Source organism: Felis catus, chromosome D4 (genome assembly GCF_018350175.1).
Source record: "Felis catus isolate Fca126 chromosome D4, F.catus_Fca126_mat1.0, whole genome shotgun sequence".
Taxonomy (NCBI): Eukaryota; Metazoa; Chordata; class Mammalia; order Carnivora; family Felidae; genus Felis; species Felis catus.
In genome coordinates this window covers 16,847,405-16,874,072 of record NC_058380.1, presented here as the reverse complement: position 1 = coordinate 16,874,072, position 26,668 = coordinate 16,847,405, and the positions used below count along the sequence as shown (strand labels likewise).

The following is a 26,668-nucleotide window of genomic DNA, read 5'->3' as shown; positions in this document are numbered from 1 at the left end:
CCATATATTCTGAGGCACACATTTTTAGGTTGGTGTACTGGGGGACATCCTTGGAATATCATGCGACACGTTACTCTTTAGAGCATCCAGGGGGATCCAATTGATCTTCCCCATCTATCTTAAGTTTGGTGAATCCTCTGTTGAGAGAGTATCTCCTATGCTTTTTGATCTATAGAACATATAGTGTATTGTGCTGTTGTATAATAGCTGGTGATAAGAAAGGGCACTATGATTGCACATGTGTATCTCCTTCCTTCCTTTTTCTCCCGTGGAAAGAGGGCCAAAGGAGAATGCTGAGATTTGCAGCCTTCAGAGTGAAATGGGCTGACTTCTGTAGCATATAGGTAATAGGGTGTTGGGCAGAATTACCAAGAAGGAAACGTTTGTCATCCTCTCCTTGCCTCTGTCGGAAGAGGATGCATTTTCTTCAAGGCCGAGCCTTCCTTCTTAGCTGTTCATACCAGTTCCTCACCTCCTCCCCCCACCCCCACAGTCTCTAAAGTCATTTCCATTCTCTCTTACAACTTCTCTCTCTTTGTATTGACTTCTCTTTTATCTATAAACAAGGTCTAGGCTTTCTCAACATGAAATAGGCTTCTTTCAATTTTGTCTCTTAAACATATTGCAAGAGATCTCTGGCTCTGGTATTTGGTAGAACCCGCTCTTCCTCCATGAAAAGGTGGTAATAATTGTATCCATCACACAGATGTGGATATTACGGTAGCTAAGGCACATAAAGCACTTAGTGTGGCCTTTGACGTCTAGGGAAGGCTACACTAATGATGGCTGTTGCTTGATAGGGTTCATTTAGCGGCTCTTGTTCCTAATGTTGCTTCTCCCAAGGGTGTATTACACTAGCTGCCTCCTGCTTTGCACCCCAGTTCCTACATCTCTCTCAACCTGTTCGCTGATCATGGACAAAATCGTCATTCTCCGTACTTTCTTGTCAGGATTAAACCCATCTTAGCTCTTCTTTGAATAGTCCTGCTTTTGTAACAATGCAGATTTTTTACTGAAGAGAGAAACTTTCTCCATTCTCTACTTCAGGTATCATATCACTATCTGCATTGGTAACTCTTTGTTCCTTATTCCCTGAACTCTCTGCACCATATGTTTAGTTATTTCCAGAGGTACTTGGCTCTTTCATCTTCTCTGTTCTCTGCTCCCCAGGGAACTCATGGCTTTTACCGTAAGTATTCTCAGAATTCTCTGCATGTCTAACCAGCATGGAATTCTGTCACCACTTCTCAAAACTTTTGTCATCTTTCAAGGCTTTTCCTAAGTCTCATGTCCTCCTTAAAGGTTTCCCAAATGTCCATAGGCAGAGGGGTTTCTCTTTCCAAGGAGTCCCATAGTCTGGTCTTGTGCCATACTTGGTATCTATTTATAAACATAGGGTTTTTTTTTTTTTCCCCTTTGGTGTCGGTCTTTGGGACACAGTTTTATTTATTTTTATAAGAATAATATACGCCAACCAAAGTATTTTTTTAAGTTTATTTATTTATTTTGAGAGAGAGAGAGAGAGAATGAATGAGCCCGGGAGGGGCAGAGAGAGAGGGAATGAGAGACAATCCCAAGCAGGCTCTGTGCTGTCAGCTCAGAGCCCGACTTGGGGCTCAGTCCCACGAACCGTGAGATCATGATCTGAGCCAAAATCAAGAGTCATGGCACAAAAACAGACACATAGACCAATGGAATAGAATAGAAACCCCAGAACTAGACCCACAAATGTATGGCCAACTCATCTTTGACAAAGCAGGAAAGAACATCCAATGGAAAAAAGACAGTCTCTTTAACAAATGGTGCTGGGAGAACTGGACAGCAACATGCAGAAGGTTGAAACTAGACCACTTTCTGACACCATTCACAAAAATAAACTCAAAATGGATAAAGGACCTGAATGTGAGACAGGAAACCATCAAAACCCTAGAGGAGAAAGCAGGAAAAGACCTCTCTGGCCTCAGCTGTAGCAATCTCTTACTCGACACATCCCCAAAGGCAAGAGAATTAAAAGCAAAAGTGAATTACTGGGACCTTATGAAGATAAAAAGCTTCTGCACAGCAAAGGAAACAACCAACAAAACTAAAAGGGAACCAACGGAATGGGAAAAGATATTTGCAAATGACATATCGGACAAAGGGCTAGTATCCAAAATCTATAAAGAGCTCACCAAACTCCACACCCGAAAAACAAATAACCCAGTGAAGAAATGGGCAGAAAACATGAATAGACACTTCTCTAAAGAAGACATCCAGATGGCCAACAGGCACATGAAAAGATGTTCAGCGTCGCTCCTTATCAGGGAAATACAAATCAAAACCACACTCAGGTATCACCTCACGCCAGTCAGAGTGGCCAAAATGAACAAATCAGGAGACTATAGATGCTGGAGAGGATGTGGAGAAACGGGAACCCTCTTGCACTGTTGGTGGGAATGCAAATTGGTGCAGCCACTCTGGAAAGCAGTGTGGAGGTTCCTCAGAAAATTAAAAATAGACCTACCCTATGACCCAGCAATAGCACTGCTAGGAATTTATCCAAGGGATATAGGAGTACTGATGCATAGGGGCACTTGTACCCCAATGTTTATAGCAGCACTCTCAACAATAGCCAAATTATGGAAAGAGCCTAAATGTCCATCAACTGATGAATGGATAAAGAAATTGTGGTTTATATACACAATGGAATACTACGTGGCAATGAGAAAAAATGAAATATGGCCTTTTGTAGCAACGTGGATGGAACTGGAGAGTGTGATGCTAAGTGAAATAAGTCATACAGAGAAAGACAGATACCATATGGTTTCACTCTTATGTGGATCCTGAGAAACTTAACAGAAACCCATGGGGGAGGGGAAGGAAAAAAAAAAAAAAACAAAGAGGTTAGAGTGGGAGAGAGCCAAAGCATAAGAGACTCTTAAAAACTGAGAACAAACTGAGGGTTGATGGGGGGTGGGAGGGAGGGGAGGGTGGGTGATGGGTATTGAGGAGGGCACCTGTGGGGATGAGCACTGGGTGTTGTATGGAAACCAATTTGACAATAAATTTCACATATTAAAAAAAACAAAACAAAACAAAACAAAACAAAATCAAGAGTCAGATGCTTCACCAACTGAACCACCCAGGAAACCTCCCCACCCCCTTTTAAAATTTATTTATGAACCAAATTATTTTTGAATGAATGAAGCTCTTATTCTTAGAGGTATTGATATTTCAAAGGAAGAATGGATAAACTGTTAGAATATATGCTACCTATGGGTTCTGAAGGGCTGATGATCCCCCATTTATCATGCTTCAGTGACATCTCTGGGATGGAGAATTTGGTAGGCACTAAAGTCATCCCTAAGGCTAGAAATGAATACAGTCAAAGTTATCTTTCAAAAGTCCCTACATTGCTCATAAAGTATCGTACGTGAAGAGTTGGTCTCTAATTGCTTTTTTTCTCTAGGTTGGAATGTTTTTTCAGCTGAGCAACAGATTAAATGGGGGATGTTGAAATACTACAGTGCAATTGGAATAAGATGCACACACTAAGACAGCATGTGGGACCTAAGACCAATAAGAAAACCATAGATCCTGTCTCTGGCTCATGCTTGTGCCCACATGTGATCACTTTGGGGCAATGGTTTTCTATGTGTGGTTCATGGATTCCTGGGGGTCTTTGAGACCCTTTCAAAGGATCCTCAAAATCAAATAATGGTACTAAGACATTTGCCTCTTTTGCTCATTCTCTTATGAGTGTCCAGAGGAGGTTTCCTAAGGTTATATGATCAATTCGCAGTACCTAAAAAGGCAGTTGGGGCACCTGGGTGGCTCAGTTGGTTAAGTGTCAGACTTCGGCTCAGGTCGTGATCTTGCGGTTCAAGGGTTCGAGCCCCGTGTGGGGCTCTGGGCTGACAGCTCGGAGCCTGGAGCCTGCTTCGGATTCGGTGTCTCCCTCTCTCTCTGCCCCTCCCCCCACTCACACTCTGTCTCTGTCTCTCACAAAAATAAATAAACATTAAAAAAAATTTAAAAAGGCAATTAAAATACTACTTCCTTTTCCGATTACATGTCAGTGCGAGGCCAATTTTCTTTGTATACTTCAACCCAAACCACTTACTGCAACAGACTGAATATAGAGGCAGATGTGAGAATCTAGCTGTCTTGTCAGACATTAAAGAGATTTGTAAAAATATAAGACAACGCTCTTCTCTTTAAAATCTTTATGAATCTTAAATTTTTTTTCATAAAAAGTATGTTAACGTGTGATAGGTTTACTACTGGTATTTAAAATGAACTAAATAAATGTCTTAAAAAGTCCCAGTTCTGATTTCCTAAATTCATGAATATTGGTAGATACAGTCATATAAATGACAGCTTTTTGTTAATTTCTATGACTATGAAAGGGTCCTAAGGCCCAAAGTTCTGAGAACTGTCACTCTTGAACTTTGTATACTCCTGGACGTAGAATGGCATTGAAGTCGCTCACATTTAAGTTTTTTGTTGTTGTTGTTTCTTCTCGTCTTTCTTCTTTGCTCTCTCTCTTATTCTTTCACTGAAGATTTTAATTTTTTCCAAATTAAACGTGTGGTATTTGTCTCCTGATATTCAAGAAGTAAAATCCTGTTGCAGTGTTCTTTCTGCTGTGCTGCACATATATAAACCTCTCTATGGATGACCTCAGTAAAATTGCCTTCAACCTGGAATTCCAAATAAAAGCATTATTGTTCCAGAGGATGGTAGGTTTCTTAAAAGTCGATTATTTAAGAGGATAGCTTCACTAATAATGACACTTGTGGTAAAAAAAAAAAAAAAAAAAGATGGGGCGCCTGGGTGGCGCAGTCGGTTAAGCGTCCGACTTCAGCCAGGTCATGATCTCGCGGTCCGTGAGTTTGAGCCCCGCGTCGGGCTCTGGGCTGATGGCTCAGAGCCTGGAGCCTGTTTCCGATTCTGTGTCTCCCTCTCTCTCTGCCCCTCCCCCATTCATGCTCTGTCTCTCTCTGTCCCAAAAATAAATAAACGTTGAAAAAAAAAATTAAAAAAAAAAAAAAAAAAAAAGAAAAAAGTACAGTTTCACCCCAAGAAAAGGATTTTTAGACTCTGTAGTTCACTCAGCTGTAGTTTTGGTAAAGTTGTGGATAATTTAACAGGATATTTGGAGCATAAATAAAGACCATCTATGTACACAGATAACAAATTCATGGATATTTTCTACTTGGAAATTGGAGAAGACTGATTTTATTTATTGATTTATTTAAAAACATTTTTTAAAATGCTTATTTACTTTTTGAGAGAGACAGAGAGACAGAGAGAGAGACAGAGACAGAGCACAAGCAGGGGAAGGGCAGAGAGAGAGAGGAAGACACAGAATCTGAAGCAGGCTCCAGGCTCTGAGCTGTCAATACAGAGCCCGACATGGGGCTCAAACTCACGAACCATGAGATCATGATCTGAGCTGAAGTCGGACGCTTAACCAACTGTGCCATCCAGGGTCCCCATGACTGATTTTGTTTAATTTGAAAATCTTAACAGATTAGAGTAGTTTTATAACAAATAGACCCAGCATTCAGTTAAATTCTGTATTTTACTATCCAGGGACAGTTGTAAAGAATACTCATAGAGGAACTTCCCATTTCTTTCCCCCTTTTCTTATCAAAATGATTTAACATGATCTGAGATTACAAACTTTTTTTTTTAGCATGTTTTATTCCCCAGGGGACTGCATAAAGCTGAAGCCTGGGTGACAGCAGAGAAAAGGATGTCTCCTCACTGCTATTTGAAATTATGTTTTAGGACATAATGAGGACTTTCACCAATTTGGGAAGGAGAGGGTTGGGGTAAGACATCATTTTAGTTTGAACATTTATGATAAACTCTACTTGGCTGGTGACTGTTGAGTTCTTCCAATGCCCCATTAGGCTCTGTGGAGAAATCATAAATGTTGTACTCATGTACTTAAGAGTTTATATAATGTAGACGTTCATTCTGAAGTTCTAAATGCCTTTGCCCTACAAGGCAGGAAATGAAAATGTTGGCAAAATTTCTCACCTAAACCGGAGAACTGGCATTCTAGGGAATTGTGAGTTATTCAGTTGACATTCCATTTTTAATGATGTTACCCAAAAAAATCATTACCAACAAAAGTAGCACTCACTTTCTCCTACCCCAAAAGAAAAAAACACGCAAGATTATCTTTTACAAAGTATGCCTAAATGCTGCCTGCTGGACAGATTATTTACTTGGAAACGAGTGAGATCAACTTGTGGCAGTGTAGACGAACCAGCTCCTTGGGTTTTGGTTCTTTTAGGTTTGCACACCCTTTGCCTAAGATTGTTAATCTTCATTCAAGTGAGTCCTGTGAAGCATCCCTGTAGAACGAGGACAGAACCCTGTGGAAGGCCCTGAGCTGACTCTTCCGAGTGAATGGGTTTGCTTTGCAGTGAAGCAGTTTCTCTGGGCCAACAGATTATGCGCTGTGGAAGTCCACCTGCCTGTCCCTCGGCTTGAAGAGGCCCTTGCTCCAGAGGAGAAGCCATGTAGAAGAAATATCAAATGTCCATCTTGAGTCTGAAAATAGTATTTCTCTGGTCCATTCTGGTGCCTCCTGTGTGTCGTCGATTCCAAGATAAATAAGCTAACACTCTATCTTAAAGTAGATTACGATAATGTTAAGAGAAAAATGACTTGAGTAAGAGAAATTAATTAAGCATTGTTCATGCTGTCATATGTATAAGATAGTGTGGGCAAAAATTGATTGATGAACAGATAAAGAAGACGTGGTGTGTGTGTGTGTGTGTGTGTGTGTGTGTGTGTGTGTGTGTGTGTAATGAAATATTACTCTGCGATCAAAAAGAGCGAAATCTTTCCATTTGCAACAACATGGATGGAACTAGAGTGTATTATGCTAAGGGAAATAAGCCGGAGAAAGACAAATATCATGATTTCACTCATATGTGGAATTTAAGAAACTAGACAGATGAACACAGGGAAAGGGAAGGAAAAATAAGATAAAAACAGAGGGAGGCAAACCATAAGAGATGCTTAAATACAGAGAACAAACTGAGGGTTGCTGGAGGTGAGGTGGGTGGGGGGATAGACTAAATGGGTCATGGGCATTAAGGAGGGCACTTGGGATGAGCACTGGGTGTTCTATGTAAGTGATGAATCACTAAATTCAACTCCTGAAACCAATACTACAGTATATGTTAACTAACTTGAATTAGAAAAACAAAAAGATAGTGTGGGAAGCATAAAAATGGGAACCTGTAGTTTCACCTGGGAAAACATTTGTTAGACATTAGATTTTTTGAAAGTACAACCGAGTTTTTAAAAAGAAATGACCTGTAATCTGTGTACCCCTTCACTCCCAATCGCACAGCCCTCTGGATTTTAAAGAACAATCATTTGCAGAATTTTTTTTTTTTTTAAATTAAGGAATGTGTCTAAAACTATGCCTTCTCAGGGGTGCCTGGCTGGCTCAGTCGGTGGAGCATACAACTTTTGATCTCAAAATTGTGAGTCTAAGCCCCATGTTGGATGCAGAGATCGCTTTAAAAATACAATCTTTAAAATGATGCCCTCTCAGAGATTCCCCTGAGAGAGGATCTGTTTATTCTCTCGGAGCCTGAAAAGCCCTAGTGTAGAAATAGTTTCATTGAGGACAGGGATAAATTCATATAGCTTATTGACTGATAAGCTTATTATTAGTTAGTTTGTATGGCTTCTGTTGGGAGATTCGTTTTTAGACCTTTGTTTGCTGTTGGCCGCCCTCCCCTCAGGCCTGGGATTGTATGTACAATCTGATTATGAAACACAGAACCCGAGACCAACAGTTTCCCTTTTTTGTCCTCTGCCTTTCCCTCCTCCGGATAGTAATGTCAGTCAACAAACACCCCCCCCCCCCACCTCAGTATCTATCTGTCTGCCTGTCTGTCTGTCTATCTATCATCTCAGCAAAACACCCAGCTCTGTAGGCTGCCGTGATAGCTGCAGAAATGGCATAGTCTCCACCCCCAACTACTGCCCACGACAGTTTGCTGCTCCAAGTGGCAGAAGCCACCACGTTGGACATTTGTCCTCAATGGATCTGGGCTATTGAATTAGAACCAACAAACGTTTGGTTTCTAACCACTCTCTGTTGATCTGAATGTGAGAGCCTCTTCTGTATGTGCTGCAGAGTGTATTAAAAAGGCTATCATTACAAGGTAAAGTAAAGTTTGAAACTGGGAATTGCTTGAAACTCTTACAAATTTGGCCTGATTTTCTTTTCCCATAGTTTTGAGATTAGACGTGAGAATTGCAGGAACAAAGTTTCCATGTTCTTGGTATGGCACAGGTCTCCTGTTTACACCTTTGAAGGGAAAATTATGTTCATGGATTCCTGAAGTTCTAGTTTATGCGTGTTCGTTGTGTTGTTCATTCCAGTAATCACTGGGTTGGGCCCCGGGGGTAACAGAAATGACTGTCAGTGGGGCCCATGAGAGCAAGAGTCTAGTGGCGAAGGTGGACCCAGAGAAGTCATTTCTTTTAAGTATGAGATGTCCCAGGAGGAAGATTTGGAGGTCAGGAAGTATTTTCCTATGGAAGAAAAAAAAAATCAAAGTTAAGTTCCCTGGCTACCAACCAAAAGCTAATTTTTTTTTTTTTACATATCAATAATAATAGCTAAGCTTTAATAGACCCTTAATAAGTCCCAGGGAAAATTCTAAAGCTTTAATTTATTCCTTTCAACAGTGCTATGAGGTATTATTATTATCTCCATTTTCAATATATGACCAAACAGGCATGAAGAAATTAATTTGCTCAGATAGGCCTACCAGTCAGATACCTAATCTAGTCTCTTAAAAAGAATGAATGACAACATAGCCTGCTTAATTTGTATATCTAGTTTCCTATATTAATGACCCTTTTTGGAGCGCTTTTTAATAGTTAACTGGTGAACGTGCAGTTTAACGATACCAGCTTATTATGTTTCCTCCTTTTTATTCCAAGTTACATCAGAGCAAAAAGCTTGTCTTACCTGTCATAGAGTTGACAGCATGCAGCCTGGAGGCCTATCTGATATATTGGTTGAATCAATTTGGAATGAAGAGCTCTTTGAGAACATACTGACTTCCCTATAGCACTCTTCTCAGTACTTTGCAAAAGTTAGGTACTTAATAAATGCTTGCAGAATGAATAAACGAAATTGTTAGTTTTTGTAGTGGAAATAGGGCTTACCAATTCCAAAAGATTGTGTCATTTCTTGTTATAGTAAGTAGATTTTGAGATTACTTTGTTGAGTTCACTCCATGGTCTGTGACTCTGAATTTTTCCAAGTTTCTATGTTTTTAGTGCTCTACCAATTTAGCGGATGGCTTTTAAAAAGCTACTGACTATGCAAAAGGGATAAGAAGGTAGAATGATTTTGGGGGCACCTGGGTGGCTGAGTCACTTGAGTGTCTGACTCTTGATTTTGGCTCAGGTTATGAATCCAGGGTTGTTCTGCACTGAGTGTGCAGCCTGCTTAAGATTATGTCTCTCCTTCTGTCCCTCTCCCCTGCTCTCATGCTGTGTCTAAAAATAAAAAAAAGAGGGTAGAATGATTTTAAGATGACCTGGGCTTGATCTGGGAAGTTTTCCTTGTTTATAGATATGTTTAAAATGTGCAGGAACCAGTCAGTCAATGCCCACCCCCCTCCTTTTTGCTTAACAAGATCTGGATTCTGCTTATATACAGTTCCATTCAGAAGTCAGCAGTTATGTTTAGGGTTGGCGCATATTGAGCAAAATCCATGAGTTTAATATTGAAGTATACAGGGGAGTCCATAAATGCCTCATTTGTAATTGTGGGGGAAGGAAAACTTTTCCCCTGCTCTCTTAGGTTTGATGGCTGGCTCTGTAATAAACTGACAGAAGAAAAGATAGGCACATTTATTAATTTTTGATAGGTGCATGGGGACATAACAGGAAAACAAAAGTAAATGCCCCAAAAAGGGTGATATTTGAGAATTGATATACTGTCCCAATAAGGGAAGGGTTGGGGGTGTAGGCAATTTAGGAGAGAGTTAATGATTTGTAGAAAAGATGAATGGGCCCTTAGAAGAATAGATGGGGAGATATGATAGTTTGTGACCAGGTTTGTCTGGGTGTGATGTTGACTTCTACTCCCTTGTCTTGAGATAAGAGTCAATCCTTCCTGGTTGATGAAACTCCCAGGGCTTTATGACAACTGAGTTCCTGTGGAAGATCCATCTTTAGGCAGATAGGGAGAGTTCAGCGAAAGCCTCTCACTGTACTTGCCGTTTTCCAAGTGCCTACAGCTCAAAAGAACCTATACACCAAGGCAGCATGTTTTAGGGTGGCATGTCCTGAGCATCTGGCACGTGAGGATAAAGTCCCAGAGAATGAGGTTGCACAGCTGGATTTGTCACCTGTGGTCTGGTGCTGTGCATTTCCTGCAACTGTAGGATGAGAACAGATGTCAGAGTGAGGTGGGGGCGGCAGTAACATGGAGTTTGAAAAGCCCCCTTGCGGATTCCCGTCCACTGCCCTTTTGTCACTGCGGTAATGCATGTGTTTATATTTTTATGTAATGTACTTATATGTTAATATGAGCTAAAATATTTTCATATTAGGAGAAGGCCAAGCTCATCAATTGGCTGGGGTCTATTGTGGCTCCAGTGTCCTCTGCTTCTGGATTTATAATATGGCCCATGGGAGAGCATGGCTGTGAGTTGAGTTTTGTAGAATGGGAGAGATTTTATTACGAGGTTGAGCGAGTACCTATGTCCCATCAGGATTTAAGGATGGTTGTAGGCTGTGCAACATGAAGCGGCACAGCCAGGGGTAAGCCATGCTTATAGAATGTGAATCAAATTGTCTACCTAAATAGAGAAGTAAACTGAGGCAAGCCCTAATGACCAGAAATTGAGTTGATTCAGGAAGAGCAAGACGATTGCAGTTCAGGAAGCATGCTGTAGCAAGCTATACCTGAGTCCATGGAAGGCTTGGGGTGGTCTATATTTATGGGTAAGGAGTGCAAACAGGAAGAAGTCCAGCCAGACTCCAAGTCATTAAGTTCATTGGCTTGAGGATGAGGAGAGATTCTTGGCAGATGTTCATTGGTCAGGAGGTAAGTCTCAGTCTTCTGTATGTGAGGCATTTACTGGGAGTCGGTGTCTCAGTTTTTAAGCTCTGTTCTTCTGAGGTCATGTGCATGAGATTCCTCAATTCATATCCTGCAGTCCCATTTGAGATTCAAGCCCTTTCACAGAATCCTGCTGAGATTCCAGCTTCCTGTGAAATCTTCACCAAAGTGGGACTTTCTGAGTGAGAATTTTGAAGTTTGAGAACTTGAAATTCACTCTATAGAACTATGGTACAAGATTTAAAAGTGACTTGTAACAGAATTAAAATGATGCTTCAGTTATAACATTCCTTCCTTCCTAGAGTTTTGTGCATTTATGGACATTTTGCTGAAAATGAGATTATGGGTCTATTTGTGATTATTTTTGTGTTCGCATTTGGTTTATTTGTGTCTGTGTTGTCTGTGATAGAAGCCAGTAAATGCTTAGTCTGTTTGGGGTTGGTCTTGACATTTTGATTCGTCTCCATGATATTTAGATATATCTTGCCTGCCAGAACTACTGTAGTTACACTGCTTTCTTACATAATTATAATATGAAAAATAACGACACTTTCTCTTCAGTCCCAGAAATCCTGGATCGAAGGAGTGTTCAACAAGAGAGAATGTAGCAAAATCATACCTAGCTCAAAAGACCCTCACAGGTACAATTTTTAATTCTATTTTCCATTTTAAAGCAACACTACTTTGAGGACTGTTTGTGGAAACTTAGAGATATGATTTGTCTAGAGGATTCAATAATATATATCTGTAAAGTGAGCGTTTCTTTATTTTTTTTTTAATTTTTTTTTCAACGTTTATTTATTTTTGGGACAGAGAGAGACAGAGCATGAACGGGGGAGGGGCAGAGAGAGAGGGAGACACAGAATCGGAAACAGGCTCCAGGCTCCGAGCCATCAGCCCAGAGCCCGACGCGGGGCTCGAACTCACCGACCGCGAGATCGTGACCTGGCTGAAGTCGGACACTTAACCGACTGCGCCACCCAGGCGCCCCTCTTTATTTTTAATCAATGTTTCTTTTTATATATTTATTTATTTCAATGTTTATTTATTTTTGAGAGAGAGAGAGATAGTCAGAGCACAAGTGGGGGAGGGGCAGAGAGAGAGAGGGAGGCGCAGAATCTGAAACAGGTTCCAGGCTCTGAGCCATCGGCACAGAGCCTGACGTGGGGCTCAAACCCATGAACTGTGAGATCATGACCTGAGCTGAAGTCAGATGCTTAACTGACTGAGCTACCCAGGCGCCCCTGTTTCGTTGTCTTTATAAAAATAATACACGATTATTGCAGACAACCTGCGGAACTCAGGGACCTTGTTGATTTCATACCTTACTCCAACCCCAGTTGCTTCTGACCGTGCCTGCTGCTTGGTACGCTCCTGACAAACATCTGTTTAATGACCGAGGGAAGTATAAAGAAGAAAAAGTTTATCATAATGACATCACCCTGATGGAGTCACTGTTACTATCGTGGCGGTTGTCATTTCTTTGATGCTTCTATTTCTCTTAGTGAAATAATGGCAATTAGGGGAACCCCTGCAACAAACATGATGGCGCTAGAGATCATCATGCTAAGCAAAGTAAGTCAGGGAAAGACAGAGACCATATGATTTAACTCATTTGTGGAATTTAAGAAACAAAACAAATGAGCAAAGGGGAAGACAAAAAAGGAGAGGGAGACAAACTGAGAAACAGACTCTTTACTGCAGAGAATAATCTGAAGGTTACTGGAAGGAGGTGGGTGAAATGGTGAAGGGGATTAAGGGCACACTTAGGATGAACACTGAGTACTGTAGAGCATTGTTGAATCACTCTATTGTACACCTGAAACTAATAGAATACTGGATGTTAACTATACTGAAATTAAACCTAATACTGGATGTTAACTATACTGAAATTAAACCTAATTCAAAACCTAAGGGGGTGCCTGGGTGGCTCAGTTGGTTAAGTGACTGCCTTTGGCTCAGGTCATGATCTCACGGTTCGTGGGTTCAAGCCCCACATCAGGCTCTCTGCTGTCTGCATGGAACCTGCTTGGGATACTCTGTCCCCCTTTGTCTCTGCCCCTTCCCCACTTGTTAGTTTTCTGCCTCTCTCTCTCTCTCTCTCTCTCAAAATAAATAAAAATTAAAAAAAAATAATTTAAAAACAAATTAAAAAAAAGAAATGAGGAAAATATCTGGTGCTGTGTCCATTCTACCTGGTTTGGATGAACAATTTACAGCTTCTGAATACTGAATATTGAAAATATTGTGAATGTTCCTTAACCCCATCTCAAGCATTTATGGAAAATCGTGACAGTTCGGGATATTTCAAGACGCCGTATTCAGATTATGCAGAGTTCCCTGTTTTCCCCGTATACTTTTTGTTTGAGCAGGTAGTGGATGGCAGAATGGAATGACTTGAGTTTGCTGAGTTCTTGAGAACCCTTTGGAAGCTCTACTTTTAGAACAAAGTTCAAAACAGCGGCCAGTGAAAGATAGGAGAATAAAGGGCTATGGAAAATTCCCTAGGGTAATTGGGTTCATGAAATTAAGATTGGATGGCATTGCCCTTGGGGAGTAGAAATTAAAAGGAAAAGGAAAATAGAAGAGCCATATTTTAATTGGGGGGGCACTCTATTTTTAGATCCTTTTTAGCATTTGGCCTTATGTTCATTTAAAGTTTAGAAACCACAGTTGTATGCTTATGAAGGATAGCAAGAAATTCTTGATCTTTGGGGACGACTAAAACAGTGATCCTTGCCTTTGTTAAATATTTACTAGCCCCACCCTCATTGAATTACCTGTGGTCTGTAAGCCTTGTGATTGGAAGTTCTCATTTTACCTGCTTATAAAATGTTTTACAGAATGCCAAGGTAACCTTGTTTTTTCCCTTCATCTTTTATGACATCTTGTGATGTGACGATGGTCGCAATGGAAGGCAGACTGAGCTCAGGCAACTCCTTCTGCTTCTGTAAATAGAAAATCATTTTCATAATCATCGTGTTAATGAAATGTGATAAACTACAGGCCATTAGCCCATAGACTCAAGAAGAATAGCAATGATCATAGTTCCATATTATAGAATGGTCCAAGATCTACCACAAGCAGTCTCTATTTTGTGTAATTATGAAAAAAAAATTAATGGATGATTATGGTTCTTCGTTTGCCAGCCTTTTTCTTAGATCCTAGTAAGAATCTCAAAATTGTATCTTTCATGAGGTTTTCTTCCTGACTGTGCACAAGAAAAAGGTGATAGTTCATGATTTTAAATTTAGATGAAAATTTATCTTTTGTTCGTTATTTTTGTAATTCCTAATAAGAAACTGATCTGATAGACTTGATGACAATGTCTTTTTCCTTCCTATTTTTAATTTGCTGGTGAAGTGAAGCTTCTGAGAAAAGACAGTCCCAAAAGGCTAGGACAGGAAGAAGTGACAGGGCCTAAATATTTGTTTCTGAATAATTTAGAATGATCCTGATTCTATGAGTACTACATTTTCTTCCATTGTTTTAACTAATATTCTCTTCTAATTGAAACTTCTTTATACCTAAAATATGATCAGTGATGATCACCATGATCCCCCAACATCAGAAGGTTCTTTTTTGAATTATAAAAAGAAAGATTAATAAAGGTAATACTTATAATCACACCAAGCGTCTTTTGATTTGACAGTGTTTTATGGTTTTAAAGTTGTTTATATATAAATTTATATATAATTATATTACTAAATCATATAATATACAGCATATAAGTAATATATAATTATTATATATAATTTATAAATATATGTTTACATATTTATACCATGTAAATACATTTTCTTAATTCTCAGAATTCTCAAGAATTCTCTTATCTTCATAGTGTAATAATAATAATAGCTACCATTATTATATATACTGCAATGCCACCACTCTAAGACACATTACATGTATTATCTCAGGTCATCCTCTTAATAACCTTATGGGGCAGATGTTATTTTCAGATGTGAAAACTGGGGCTTGGAGGAATCATTGAATCAATGAGATTTAAATCCAGGTATTTAGGTTTCAAATTCAGTGTTCTGTTCATTAGGTCATGGTTGCTGCAGTCTAATTATATTTGGCAAATGACAAATGGGAATATCTGGGAAATGATACATGAGTACTAGCATGTGCTGATTTTGCTAGACCTTGGAAAATAATAGATATTTGCGGTATGTGCATTAAGTGTGCTTTCAAAATGTATCACTAAACTAACAGAGGTTGTGTTGTTTTTTTTTTTTTAATTTAGATGCACCGCAGGATGCCAGGTCTGCCAGAATTTAATCAGGTAAGACTTAGAGAAATAAGATTTCTTTTAATATTTAGGCACTCTGTATAAAACTTATTGGGGTAGTTTTCTCACATCTTGAATGGACTCAATGAAAGGACTTTATTGGTGGATCCTGTTTACCTCTCCAAGGGAAGTTTTAAAAACAAATGTGGGATGTTTTTGAAGGAGAGCGAGTTTTTGAATGTAATAGATTACTTGAATTACTGAGACATGTAAATGGCAAGGGCGTTTGGCAAGAGCTTCTAGCAGTTGAAATACTTGTAAAGCATTACCTTTTCATTTGACTATGTTGTATTTTACTTGGATAATGAAGATGCTTTGTGCACTGTGTTTGATCTATGACTTTCAAGTGATGGGTGCTCAGACCAAGCTCTGATTCTGACACCAGTTTTGATGTGTATGTTTTTTTCCAACAGCACCAGGAAATTAAATTCTGGAGATAGTGTCACATCCTGTAGGTGAACAGCTCAGTCCTACAAGACTGCTCTTCTTCCCCGCACTTTGGGTGCCAACCCCAAGTCCAAGTTGTCACCTGTGGTTCTGAGTGGTAGGCTATAGATGAGAGATTCCCAAGGATATCTCCACGGGGTCATTTAATTTGCTAGCAAGGCTCCCAGACTCAGAGAAACATTGGCTTATGTTTACCAGTTTATTATAAAGGATGTTAGGAAGGATAAATAGCTAGATGGAAGAGGTGCATAGGGCCAGGTATGTGGGAAGGGGCACGGAGCTTCAATGTTCTTTCTGAGCAAGTCAGTCTTCTAGCACCTGCATATGATCACCAACCTGAAGTTCTCTGAATTCCATCCTTTTTGATTTTTATAGAGGCTTTATTACATAAGCATGATTGGTTGAATCATTGGCCATTGGTGGTTTATCTTTATCTTTCTTTATCTTTCTTATCAGCATCCTTATCTTTCTTATCACATAGGGAATTTCAAGGGTTTTAGGGGCTCTGTGCCATAAACGGGGACAAAGACCAAATATATATTTATTATAAATCACAATATTACCCAAGCATATGGGCAAAATGAACTCTTTAGCAGAATACAAATGTTAACAGTGATTTGCATTTTAAACTATCTGTTAATAACGGGTTTTACCCTTCTCTTTGTAAGTGGAGGAAAATGTAATTTCCTGAATTTTGAGCATAGTTCACATTATGGATTGACCCAGAGTTAAACTTATTTTTGTAAAAGAAAAAAATCCAGAATCCCAAGTTTAGCAAATTATGGGGAAAGGAAAACACGGTCCACGGCTGTAGGAGGGGAGGAAGTATAAGCTTGCTGGGTGTGTTGGTCTGTTCAAGCTGCCCGAACAGCGTACTACACATTGGGTGGTTTAAACAATAAAAATTTATTATTTCAGAGCCATGCAAGTCCAAGATCAAGGTGCCATTAGAGCTGGTTTCTGATGAGGTGTCTCTTCTTGCTCTGCAGGCAGCTACCTTCCCACGGTGTCTTCACATGGCCTTTCCCTGTGCGCTGACAGAGAAGAGAGCTCTTGTGTCTCTTTCTTTTCTTACAAAGACACCATCCCTATCAGATTAGAGTCCCACTCTTATGACCTCACTTATTATTTACTTATTTTTTTGCTGTTGAATTATTTATTTATTTATTTATTTATTTATTTATTTATTTATTTATTTATTTATTCTTTATATAATTTATTGTCAAGTTAGCTAACATACAGTGTACACAGTGTGCTCTTGGTTTGGGGGTAGATTCCCATGTTCATCGCATACATACAACACCCAGTGCTCATTCCAACAAGTGCCCTCCTCAATGCCCATCACCCATTTCCCCCTCTCTACTCCCCTCCCTGCCATCAACTCTCAGTTTGTTCTATTCAACAGTCTCTAATGGTTTGCCTCCCTCTCTGTTTGAAACTATTTTTCCCCCTTCTCTTCCCCATGGTCTTCTGTTAAGCTTCTCAAGTTTCACATATGAGTGAAAACATAGGATATCTGTCTTTCTCTGACTTATTTCACTTAGCATAATACCCTCCAGTTCCATCCATGTCGCTGCAAATGGCAGGATTTCATTCTTTCTCATTGCCAAGTAGTATTTCATTGTATATATAAACCTCATCTTCTTTATCCATTCATCAGTTGATGGATATTTGGGCTCTTTCCATAATTTCGCTATTGTTGACAGTGGTGCTATAAACATTGAGGTGCATGTGCCCTTTCGAAACAGCACTCCTGTATCCTTTGGATAAATATCTAGTAATGCTATTGCTGGGCCATAGGGTAATTCTATTTTTAATTTTTTGAGGAACCTCCACACTGTTTTCCAAAGCAGCTGCACCAGTTTGTATTCCCACCAACAGTGCAAGAGGGTTCCCGTTTCTTCACATCCATGCCAGCATCTGTTGTTTCCTGAGTTGTTAATGTTAGCCATTCTGACAGTTGTGGGGTGGTATCTCATTGTGGTTTTGATTTGTATTTCCCTGATGATGAGTGATGTTGAACATCTTTTCATGTGTCTGTTGGCCATCTGGATGTCTTCTTTGGAAAAGTGTCTATTCATGTTTTCTGCCCTTTTCTTCACTGTAGTATTCGTTTTTCAAGTGTTGAGTTTGGTAGGTTTTTTATAGATTTTGCATACTGGCCCTTTATTCGATATGTCATTTGCAGATATCTTCTCCCATTCCGTCAGTTGCCTTTCTGTTTTGTTGATTTTTTTCCTTTACAGTGTAGAAGTTTTTTTTATCTTGATGAGGTCCCAGTACTTCATTTTTGCTTTTATTTCCCTTGCCTTTAGAGACATGTTGAGCAGGAAATTGCTGTGGCTGAGGTCAAAGAGATTGTTGCCTGTTTTCACCTCTAGGTTTTGACAGTTTTCTGTCTCACATTTATCTTATGACGTCATTTAAACTAGTACTGCCTTATAGGCCCTATCTCCAAATATAGTCACATTGGGGATTAGGGCTTCAACCTATGAATTTTGGGGGACACAGTTCAGTTCATAACACTGATGAAGAGTTTCCATTTGGCTAACCTCTTTTATCTTTCCTCAAATTATTTTTACTTTTTAGTAATTATTTCAAATTTGCTGACATTGAAAGGAAAACCCAAGAATATATTGAAAAGAAGTGGAAGGCTTCATTTACTCCTTCTGTTTCCTACTTTATTCTCCAGAACCTCTCCCTGGCAATATTTTCCCAACCTCACAATCTTTAGAGATAACTAATGTGGATGATACTGGGAAAACATCTATTTCACACTATCCAGAAATTAAAAATGGTTGAAACTTGTAATTTTTGCACCTAACTAGGACCTAGTTTGATTTTTTTCATAAAGAGAATGAAATGTCTCAATGTCAGTTACTGAGCAGTCTATCCTAGCCATTGCTGGTATCTTCTCTGTTACATAACAGATTCCCTTATGTCTATGGCTGTGTTTCTAAGCTATTTTATTTTATTTTATTTTATTTTATTTTATTTTATTTTATTTTATTTTTTTTAGTGTCATTGACCTACTTCTCCTGTTCCTGGTAAATGCCACTCTGCTTCATTATTATAGTTTTGTAATATATCTTGATATCTGATAGGGCAAGTCCGCTATGCTTTATTCTTTTTTTTTTTTTAAGTCATTTTACTCTTTTAAACAATTTACATATCCATATGAATGTTAGAATTGCTTTGTCAAACTCCCTGAGAAATTCTTTTAGTATTTTGAGGGGTATTTTATAGAATGTATAAAAGCAATTTGGGAAGGAATTGGCATTTAGCACCTTTACAAAGGTGATTCTCAAGGTAGGTCTTTAGTTAGTGATATGTAATTTAGGACTTCTAAAAGTTTTAACTAAAAGGATGACTTTGGAAGCTTTTTTTTTAAATTTGGGGGTAATTGGTTTCTTCTATGAGAACATCTTGCCATAATTTAATGACCTGGTAAAAACTAGAATGAAACTACATTGACCCAATCAAATGGGTTAGACTAGAAAAATACTTAGAGCAAAGTGGGTTCAAACTGAAGAATAGTCCTATGAAAAGTTAGTGATTTATCTTTCCAGGTGTGAATGATGGTTTGCCTTCACTCATGTCCGGTTTGAAAAAGCCACAGTGAAATGAATCATTCAGCTTATGAATAAAATCCTTTTTCATTTTGAAGACTAACCCTTGTTCTAAAAGATGACCAGGTGATACATTTCTCTTTGATAGATTCTTATTATGTATATTTTATACATTTGAGATTATTTCTCCACCCTTTGAGTCAAGAGCCCCTCCATGCAGAACTCCAAAATGGTCCTCTGACTTCTTGTTCTGACTTCTCCTTATCATCCTGTTTTCTTGCTTAGCAGAGACCTATAACTTGTACACATTTTTATGTTGCTTTTCACACACACACATGAAAAGCCAGAATCACTTATAAAGTTGAGTAACCTCTTCGTATACAATGGGTATATGATCTGACACATTTGATGCAAATAACTTTCTTGGTCGGCAGACATATGATTTTTCATTGCCTCAGGTTTTCAAGTTCTGTGTGCTCAAATTGTAAATTTTCCTTCTGGTGTTTTCTAATTCGGGAAACACAAGAAGGTTATCATCCTTTCGCCAATATGATTATTATTATATTTTGTTAGTTTTTATGTAGTTCTAGTTTCAAAAAGATTTAACCATTTAATTTGCTTATTTTGTTACATTGAAGAAATTATGGCTATGTATCTGAAATAGTTTTCACACCTTCTAATTATTGGCAAGAACATTTATTGACTTTTCCTTCCTTATATTACAAATACTAATTTATTATTTATATTTATAGTCAAGGCTCATTCATGGCTCTTTACTTGTGGCAGCTCTATGTTTACATGTTTCTCTGAAGTTGAATCTTTTTTTTGCATTGATTAATATTCCTTTCAATATGCATATTATGTTTTACATGAAGACATCTTCTGACTCTCCTTAAGTATTGCATATTAGAGATTTTTAGTTAGTTTTTTTTTTTTTTTTGAGAGAGAGCGCACACGTACGCAAATGGGGGAAGGGCAGAAGGAGAGAAAGAGAGAGTCTTAAGCAAGCTCCTCGCCCAGAAAGGAGCCCGGCATGGGACTCGATCTCACAACCCTGAGATCATGACCTGAGCCAAAATCAAGTCAGATACTTAACCGACTGAGCCACCCTGGCACCCCTCATTTCTTTCTTTTTTTTAATTTTTAGGATAGCGTTGTTGTTTTTTTTTTTTTAATTTACATCCAAGTTAGTTAGCATATAGTGCAGTAATGATTTCAGGAGTAGAGTCCAGTGATTCATCCCTTACGTGTGACACCCAGTGCTCATCCCAACAAGTGTCTTCCTTAATGCCCCTTGCCAATTTAGCTATCCCCTCCACTTTCATTTTTTTCTTTTTTTTTTTAATGTTTTATTTATTTTTGAGACAGGGAGAGACAGAGCATGAACAGGGGAGGGTCAGAGAGAGGGAGACACAGAATCTGAAACAGGCTCCAGGCTCTGAACTGTCGGCACAGAGCCCGACGCGGGGCTCGAACCCACGGACCGCGAGATCATGACCTGAGCCAAAGTCGGCCACTTAACCGACTGAGCCACCCAGGCGCCCCTCTCATTTTTTTCTTAACAGCTTTGTTGAGATATAATTAACATAAACTACACATATTTGAAGCGTACAATATGATTTTTTTTTACCATCCTAACAATTTCAGTAGTGTTAAGTATATTTATGTTGTACAACAGATCTTCAGAACTTTTTCATCTTGTAAAACTGAAACTCTGTGTCCACTAAACAATAATTCCCCATTGGCCACTCCTCCCAGCCCCTGGCAGCCACCATTCATTCTATTTTCTGTCACTGTGGATTTGACTACTCTGCGTACCTCATATGAGTGGAGTCATACAGCAGTTGTATTATGACTGGCTTATTTCACTTAGCATAATATCCTCAAAGCTTAACCATATTGAAGCATATCCAGGATTCTTCCCTTTTTAAGGCTAGATAATATTCCATTGTATGTATATGCCACACTGGTTTGGCTATTCATCTGTCAGTGGGCACTTGGCGATTATGAATAATGATTTGGAATACTTAAATGAACATGGGTGGGCACAAGATTTTTGGTGTTTTTTTTAAAACATTCCCCAAATGATTTTAATGTGCAGCCAAGGGAGAGAACCACTGAGGGTATTTCTAAACTCAGAAGACAATCTAGTGATATAAATCTAATATAAAATATTAATGTGGAATTTCAAAAATTGTTCATTTGTATCATCTATATATTACCTAGAAAAATGTAGAAACATTACATCTATTTTCTATTTTGATATTGTGTAGTTTTCTATTCTGAAACTGGTTTTTATCCCATATTTAAGGTGTTACTGTGGGCGATTAATTGGAGACCATCATGGGATAGATTATTCCTGGACCATCTCAGCTGCCAATGGTAATGAAAATGAGCAATGGTCTGTTGAAAAGCACACAACGAAAAGCCCTACAGATACGTTTGGCACTATTAATTTTCAAGACGGAGAGCATACTCACCACTCCAAGGTTTGCTAATAACTCACATTATTTCTAGCTTTTTTGTTGTTGTTGTTGTTTAAGAGAGAGAGAGTGCAATAGGGGAGAGAGGCAGAGGGAGAGAGATAGAGAATCTAAGCAGACTGCACAATTAGCCTGAAGCCTGACATAGGGCTCGATCCCATGACCCTGGGATCATGACCTGAGCCAAAATCAAAGTCAGACGCTCAACTGACTCAGCCACCAGGCACCCCGTTTTGCTAGTTTTTAACAGAAAGTAACCACCAAATGTTTCTCCCAATTGTATCTCCAAGTGTAGATGATCAGATGACCAGGTTTTATTGCAAAAGTGTTCCATGGTATTGACCTCTTCCCAAAAATGACCTGACTCTTCTCTTTCCTTTACGTCTGAGGGCATTCTACCTTTCCAGGGTGTGGTATGGCCAGGTCTTTATTTGACCTCTTTCAGCGTGGTTATGCCTTCCCCATAGGAGAATGGCTTATTGCTCTTGAGAAAGGACTGCCCTGTTTTTAAGGAATGGAGAAAAGTCACTGCCAAAGAGCAGGCTTTAGCTGAAGCATGACCGTAGCAATTACCAGTAACTTGGGGCTGTTCATGCCTGCCAAGTCCTCATGAGAGGAAGTGGGGGAATTTTTCTCTGTACCCCCTGAATGATAGTCCTTGGGCTTTCCAGGCCAGTTTTTCTCCTGTTCTAATATGGAGTTTGCATGTAATTTGCGTAGTTCTGACAGGTCAGGCATCTCTCAGGTGTTTTTCCTTGCGCTTGTTAATCACCTGTTTTATTAGAGGCAGATTTCCCTTGGGAACCTGCAGGGGATTCCACCTCAGGAAAGCTTAGAATCAACTGTATCCTGGAGTGTGACCTTCAGTTGAATGAATTTGAAACAACAGTTCTTGATGATGCGGTCATAATCAAGTTTCATAATAGAGTTTTACAGTAATCTCCCTTTCCGGTTATTAATCCTCTTGTGTTTAGTGTTGTATGTTGAACTTTTCTTTAGTTGGTAGGAAAACTGCACTCATCCTCCTCTACAATCCTTTCTGGAAGCTGACTCTTATAGAACCCCGTGTATAAATGTCCCCTTAAGTTTAATCTACCTCCTTTTGCTTTTATGTTCATTCATAATCAAATCACCTTGATTTGCTCATTTTTTTCCATCCATTTGGGAGATATTCATTGGTGCTCCCACTTTGCTAAGCCCCAGGGAGCATCTGTTCCATGGGAGGGGGGTGGTGCAGGGATGCTCTGGATGGGAATACAGGGTTCTTCTAGAGAATGAAAAGGGTAACTCTTGTTTTTCTGGGTGTGTGTGTGTGTGTGTGTGTGTGTGTGTGTGAAGGAAGCCATCTGGAAGTAGGGACAGCTAAGCTGATATCAGAAAGGTGAGTGAGCTGTTTGGTGTCTGGTGAGGCAGAGGGGTAAGACCGCTCTGGGCTGGTGGGAAGGCCAAGGGAGAGTATGGTACATTTAGGAGAACTGAAAATATGGTTCAACAGATCTCCTGATCACTAACAGATTTTAGGCTTAGCGTTAGACTTCATTACATCCTAAGTACCTGGAATGCATTTCATGTGATCTCTCAGAAGAGAAGAATCTACCTTTCATATTTAATACCAGAACTGCACTTCGTGTTTACAGCGAGAGGCGGGAAAGCAGTGAGAGCTGGTTATTCTTCTCCTTCCACTGCATTCCCCTTCCCAGTTTATCCCGCCCACCTCATTCCACAGAGGATTTGAAAAGAATCTATGCCAGTAAGAATCTGCCCAGTTAGTTATAAAGGAGGGGGTGGGGGTGGGGGGAAAGTAAGTCATTAACCTTTGGCATCATCTTCGGTTGGCCTTTGGAAGAAAAGACTCCAGTGCTGATAATTTAGTTAATCAAGGTTGTTTATCTGAAATCTCTAGGAGAAATATCTGCTAGGACTAAAAGGACTTCTAGATGAAAGAGAGAGGCACCCAGGAGAGTTGAGGTAGAGAAAAGGTGAACCACATTAGAGCTGCCTCCTCTGCCTCTATTCATGTTTCGGAGCAACACAAACCATTTCACAAAGGTCAACTTGTATTTTTTCCTACTATGTGAATATGTAAGAAGCCATGGCAACTCATTTCCCTCACCTGTAAATTGAATCCTGATTATACTTAGGTTCTATTACATTCTGTGATGGCTGTACCAACTCGATGTTCAGAAATTCTAACATTTTAATAAAGAGATTATGTTGTAAGAATTTCAAAGATGAATGGACAGTTGTTTTAAGTCACTATCACATCCTGGAAGATAATGTGAGAATTCTATTTCATATGGATGAAGATCTCCACCTGTGGTTCTTTTTGGTGTAGTTTTCTAATTCATGGTTTCTTAGTGCCCTCGTTCCTATAAATCTGACTTATTCTTGCTGTTGGCTGGCTTATGCTCGAGGATGGCAAACTCCTCTCAATTTGATTTTCACAGTCTGTGTGTGGCTGTTTCTGCCGGAAAAAGAGAACCAGTTATACACTATGATCTTAGGCAAAGCACAAAATGATTCTGGTCCTACCTGCTGATTCAGATTCTCTCTTCTTTTGGTTACATTGACTAGTCAAAGATGTGATTCTTTTGTGAAAAGTATTTATTTTGGAAAAAGACATTTTCGGAGAGATAATTATATATAAAGGAAATGTTTAGAATATAAAATTTACAATAAATTAAATGTACATGCTCCCAGACCATAATTTAATTTCAATGATGCAAATTTATGAAATAGTCAAGTAAATCAAAGGCCATACCATGTATGAAAAACCCCATTTCACCTCTGTGTAAATGCTTTTTTTTTTTAAATGGGTTTCCTGGAGTAGTGGTTTTTGCCAGTTTGAAATACTTCTGCCTCATCCCAGATCTTCTAGAGGACATTGGTGGGTCAACCCTGAAAACCAGAGGAAGCCTTCCCACCGTGACTTGTAATTCCCAGAAGGAACTTAAAGCGGGGTGTGGGATCCTTTCAAAGTAAATGTTTACATTGTACAAAGATGAACTTTTAAAGAAATCCCAGACACTTCCTTTTAAGTTTGGGCCATTCCAGTTGCCCTGCTGTGTGCTTATTGTTGCCCGGCATGTAGTTTTCACTGTTTTATGTACATGTGTCTATGCATATCTTCCAGTATATTAGAACATCTTATGATACAAAGGCAGATCATCTGTTACATTTAATGTTGAAAGAGTGGAAGATGGAACTGCCCAAACTGGTGATCTCTGTCCACGGGGGCATCCAGAACTTCAGGATGCCGTCGAAGCTTAAAGAGATCTTCAGCCAAGGTTTGGTCAAAGCCGCGGAGACAACAGGAGCATGGATAATAACTGAAGGCATTAATACTGGTAAAGTGCACTGTCTCTCTTTCTTTTCATCTTCTTCTTCTTTCTTTCTTTTTTTTTTTTTTAAATACCTCTTTCTAACTGAATCAGGCAGCATGGCACCTAATCTGTGCTCTGCAGTGCTCCCAGCGGATATGGTAGCGCGAGTCAGACAAAAAGCATGGTGACCGGAAAACAAAAACAAAAACAAACCCCCAGAAGAATCATAGACCTTTCCTAGTATGTGTTTTCACCATCGTTAATATCTGCTATTTTACCACAACTTTGGGTAAACTTCAACAAAATAGTCTTTTCATGAACTTGAGGCTACGGTGAGGTTTGAAAGGACACGGAATCCATGCAAGTATGTAGTGTGCGGCCATGGGCAAGAGCTAAACTCCCCATGGTCAAGTTTGACAACAAAAATACAACTGCATAAATTTGAAGATCGAATTGTCTTTCTTAAGCGACTCACGAATTGGGCAGCATCCCATTTCACAAGTAAAGAGTTGCTCAGAGACTATGTATGAAGTGGAAGGTTTTTATAGGAAGGAGGGTGGGGCAAGGAAGTTATTAACAAAAGTAAAGAAAGGACTGTGGCAGGCTAGGTCCCCTTCCCTCAGGGGGCAAGGGAGGGGGTCCTTTCATGCAGATTACCTCATCTTCCTTTGGCGGGGAAGGGGAGGGGGAGAGTCCTTGTGACAGATTACCTCATTGGTGCTGATCAGAAACTTTCTTACTGAGTGGTTAAGACTACATTTCGGGGGTGGGAGAGGTTGGCACTACAGTTAGGTACTAAGCCGCAGTGTGATAACTTGGCCTAAGTGATTCCATTTTGGGCCTGTGGTTTCCCTTTTTAACAACATGTGCTTTATTTTACTTACTGCTTTTTTGGTTTGTTTTTTTAAAACATTTCAGGTTAGGGCCAGTTAAGGAACACAAATATGATAATGTGAAGCCTATTGAATTCGTTCAGATGAACAAAAGAACTGAGAAACGAGACACGCTTGGAGCTTTCTTACACAATAATCAGGGTCGGCCCCAATTCAACCACAGCTCCTTAAGGCCTGACTGCTCAGGGAAGGATCCATGAACGAGCAGCATCAGGACCATCGGGGAGCTTTTGTTGGGAACGCAGATCTCAGATACCTCCCCAGACCCGCAGGACTGCCACTCTCCATTTTGACAATATCCCCAGATGATTCTTATGTACATTCAAATTTGAGAAGGTTTCCTTCCAGCTTCTTCCTATTCTCGAGCTGCTTCTACTGTAGTTGAACATTATCTGGCGTGAATTTTTGACATTTAATTGAATTTTGGCATTCAATCGAAGGCCACAAGCTACAAGAATCTCCTGTATATATACTATGCTATATATAAATTATATAATATATATATATATTTGGGAGTACAGGGAAGAGGAAGACACATTCCAGTTCCAA

The 26,668-nt window shown here is 39.4% G+C and overlaps 1 protein-coding gene across 8 annotated transcripts in view; it reads left to right on the top strand.

Moving 5' to 3' along the window:
• TRPM6 (transient receptor potential cation channel subfamily M member 6) overlaps positions 1-26,668 on the top strand; it is a 204,504-nt gene that overhangs the window by 69,115 nt on the left and 108,721 nt on the right. For 7 of the 8 annotated variants that reach the window (XM_045042481.1, XM_045042483.1, XM_045042484.1 and 4 more), the window contains 4 exons: positions 11,672-11,751; positions 15,360-15,398; positions 21,732-21,909; positions 25,037-25,250. In XM_045042481.1, the coding sequence (XP_044898416.1) occupies positions 11,672-11,751; positions 15,360-15,398; positions 21,732-21,909; positions 25,037-25,250 (511 nt within the window). Of the gene's footprint in view, positions 1-11,671; positions 11,752-15,359; positions 15,399-19,420; positions 19,547-21,731; positions 21,910-25,036; positions 25,251-26,668 lie in introns of all 8 variants that reach the window. The other variant, XM_045042485.1, reaches the window with a different exon arrangement.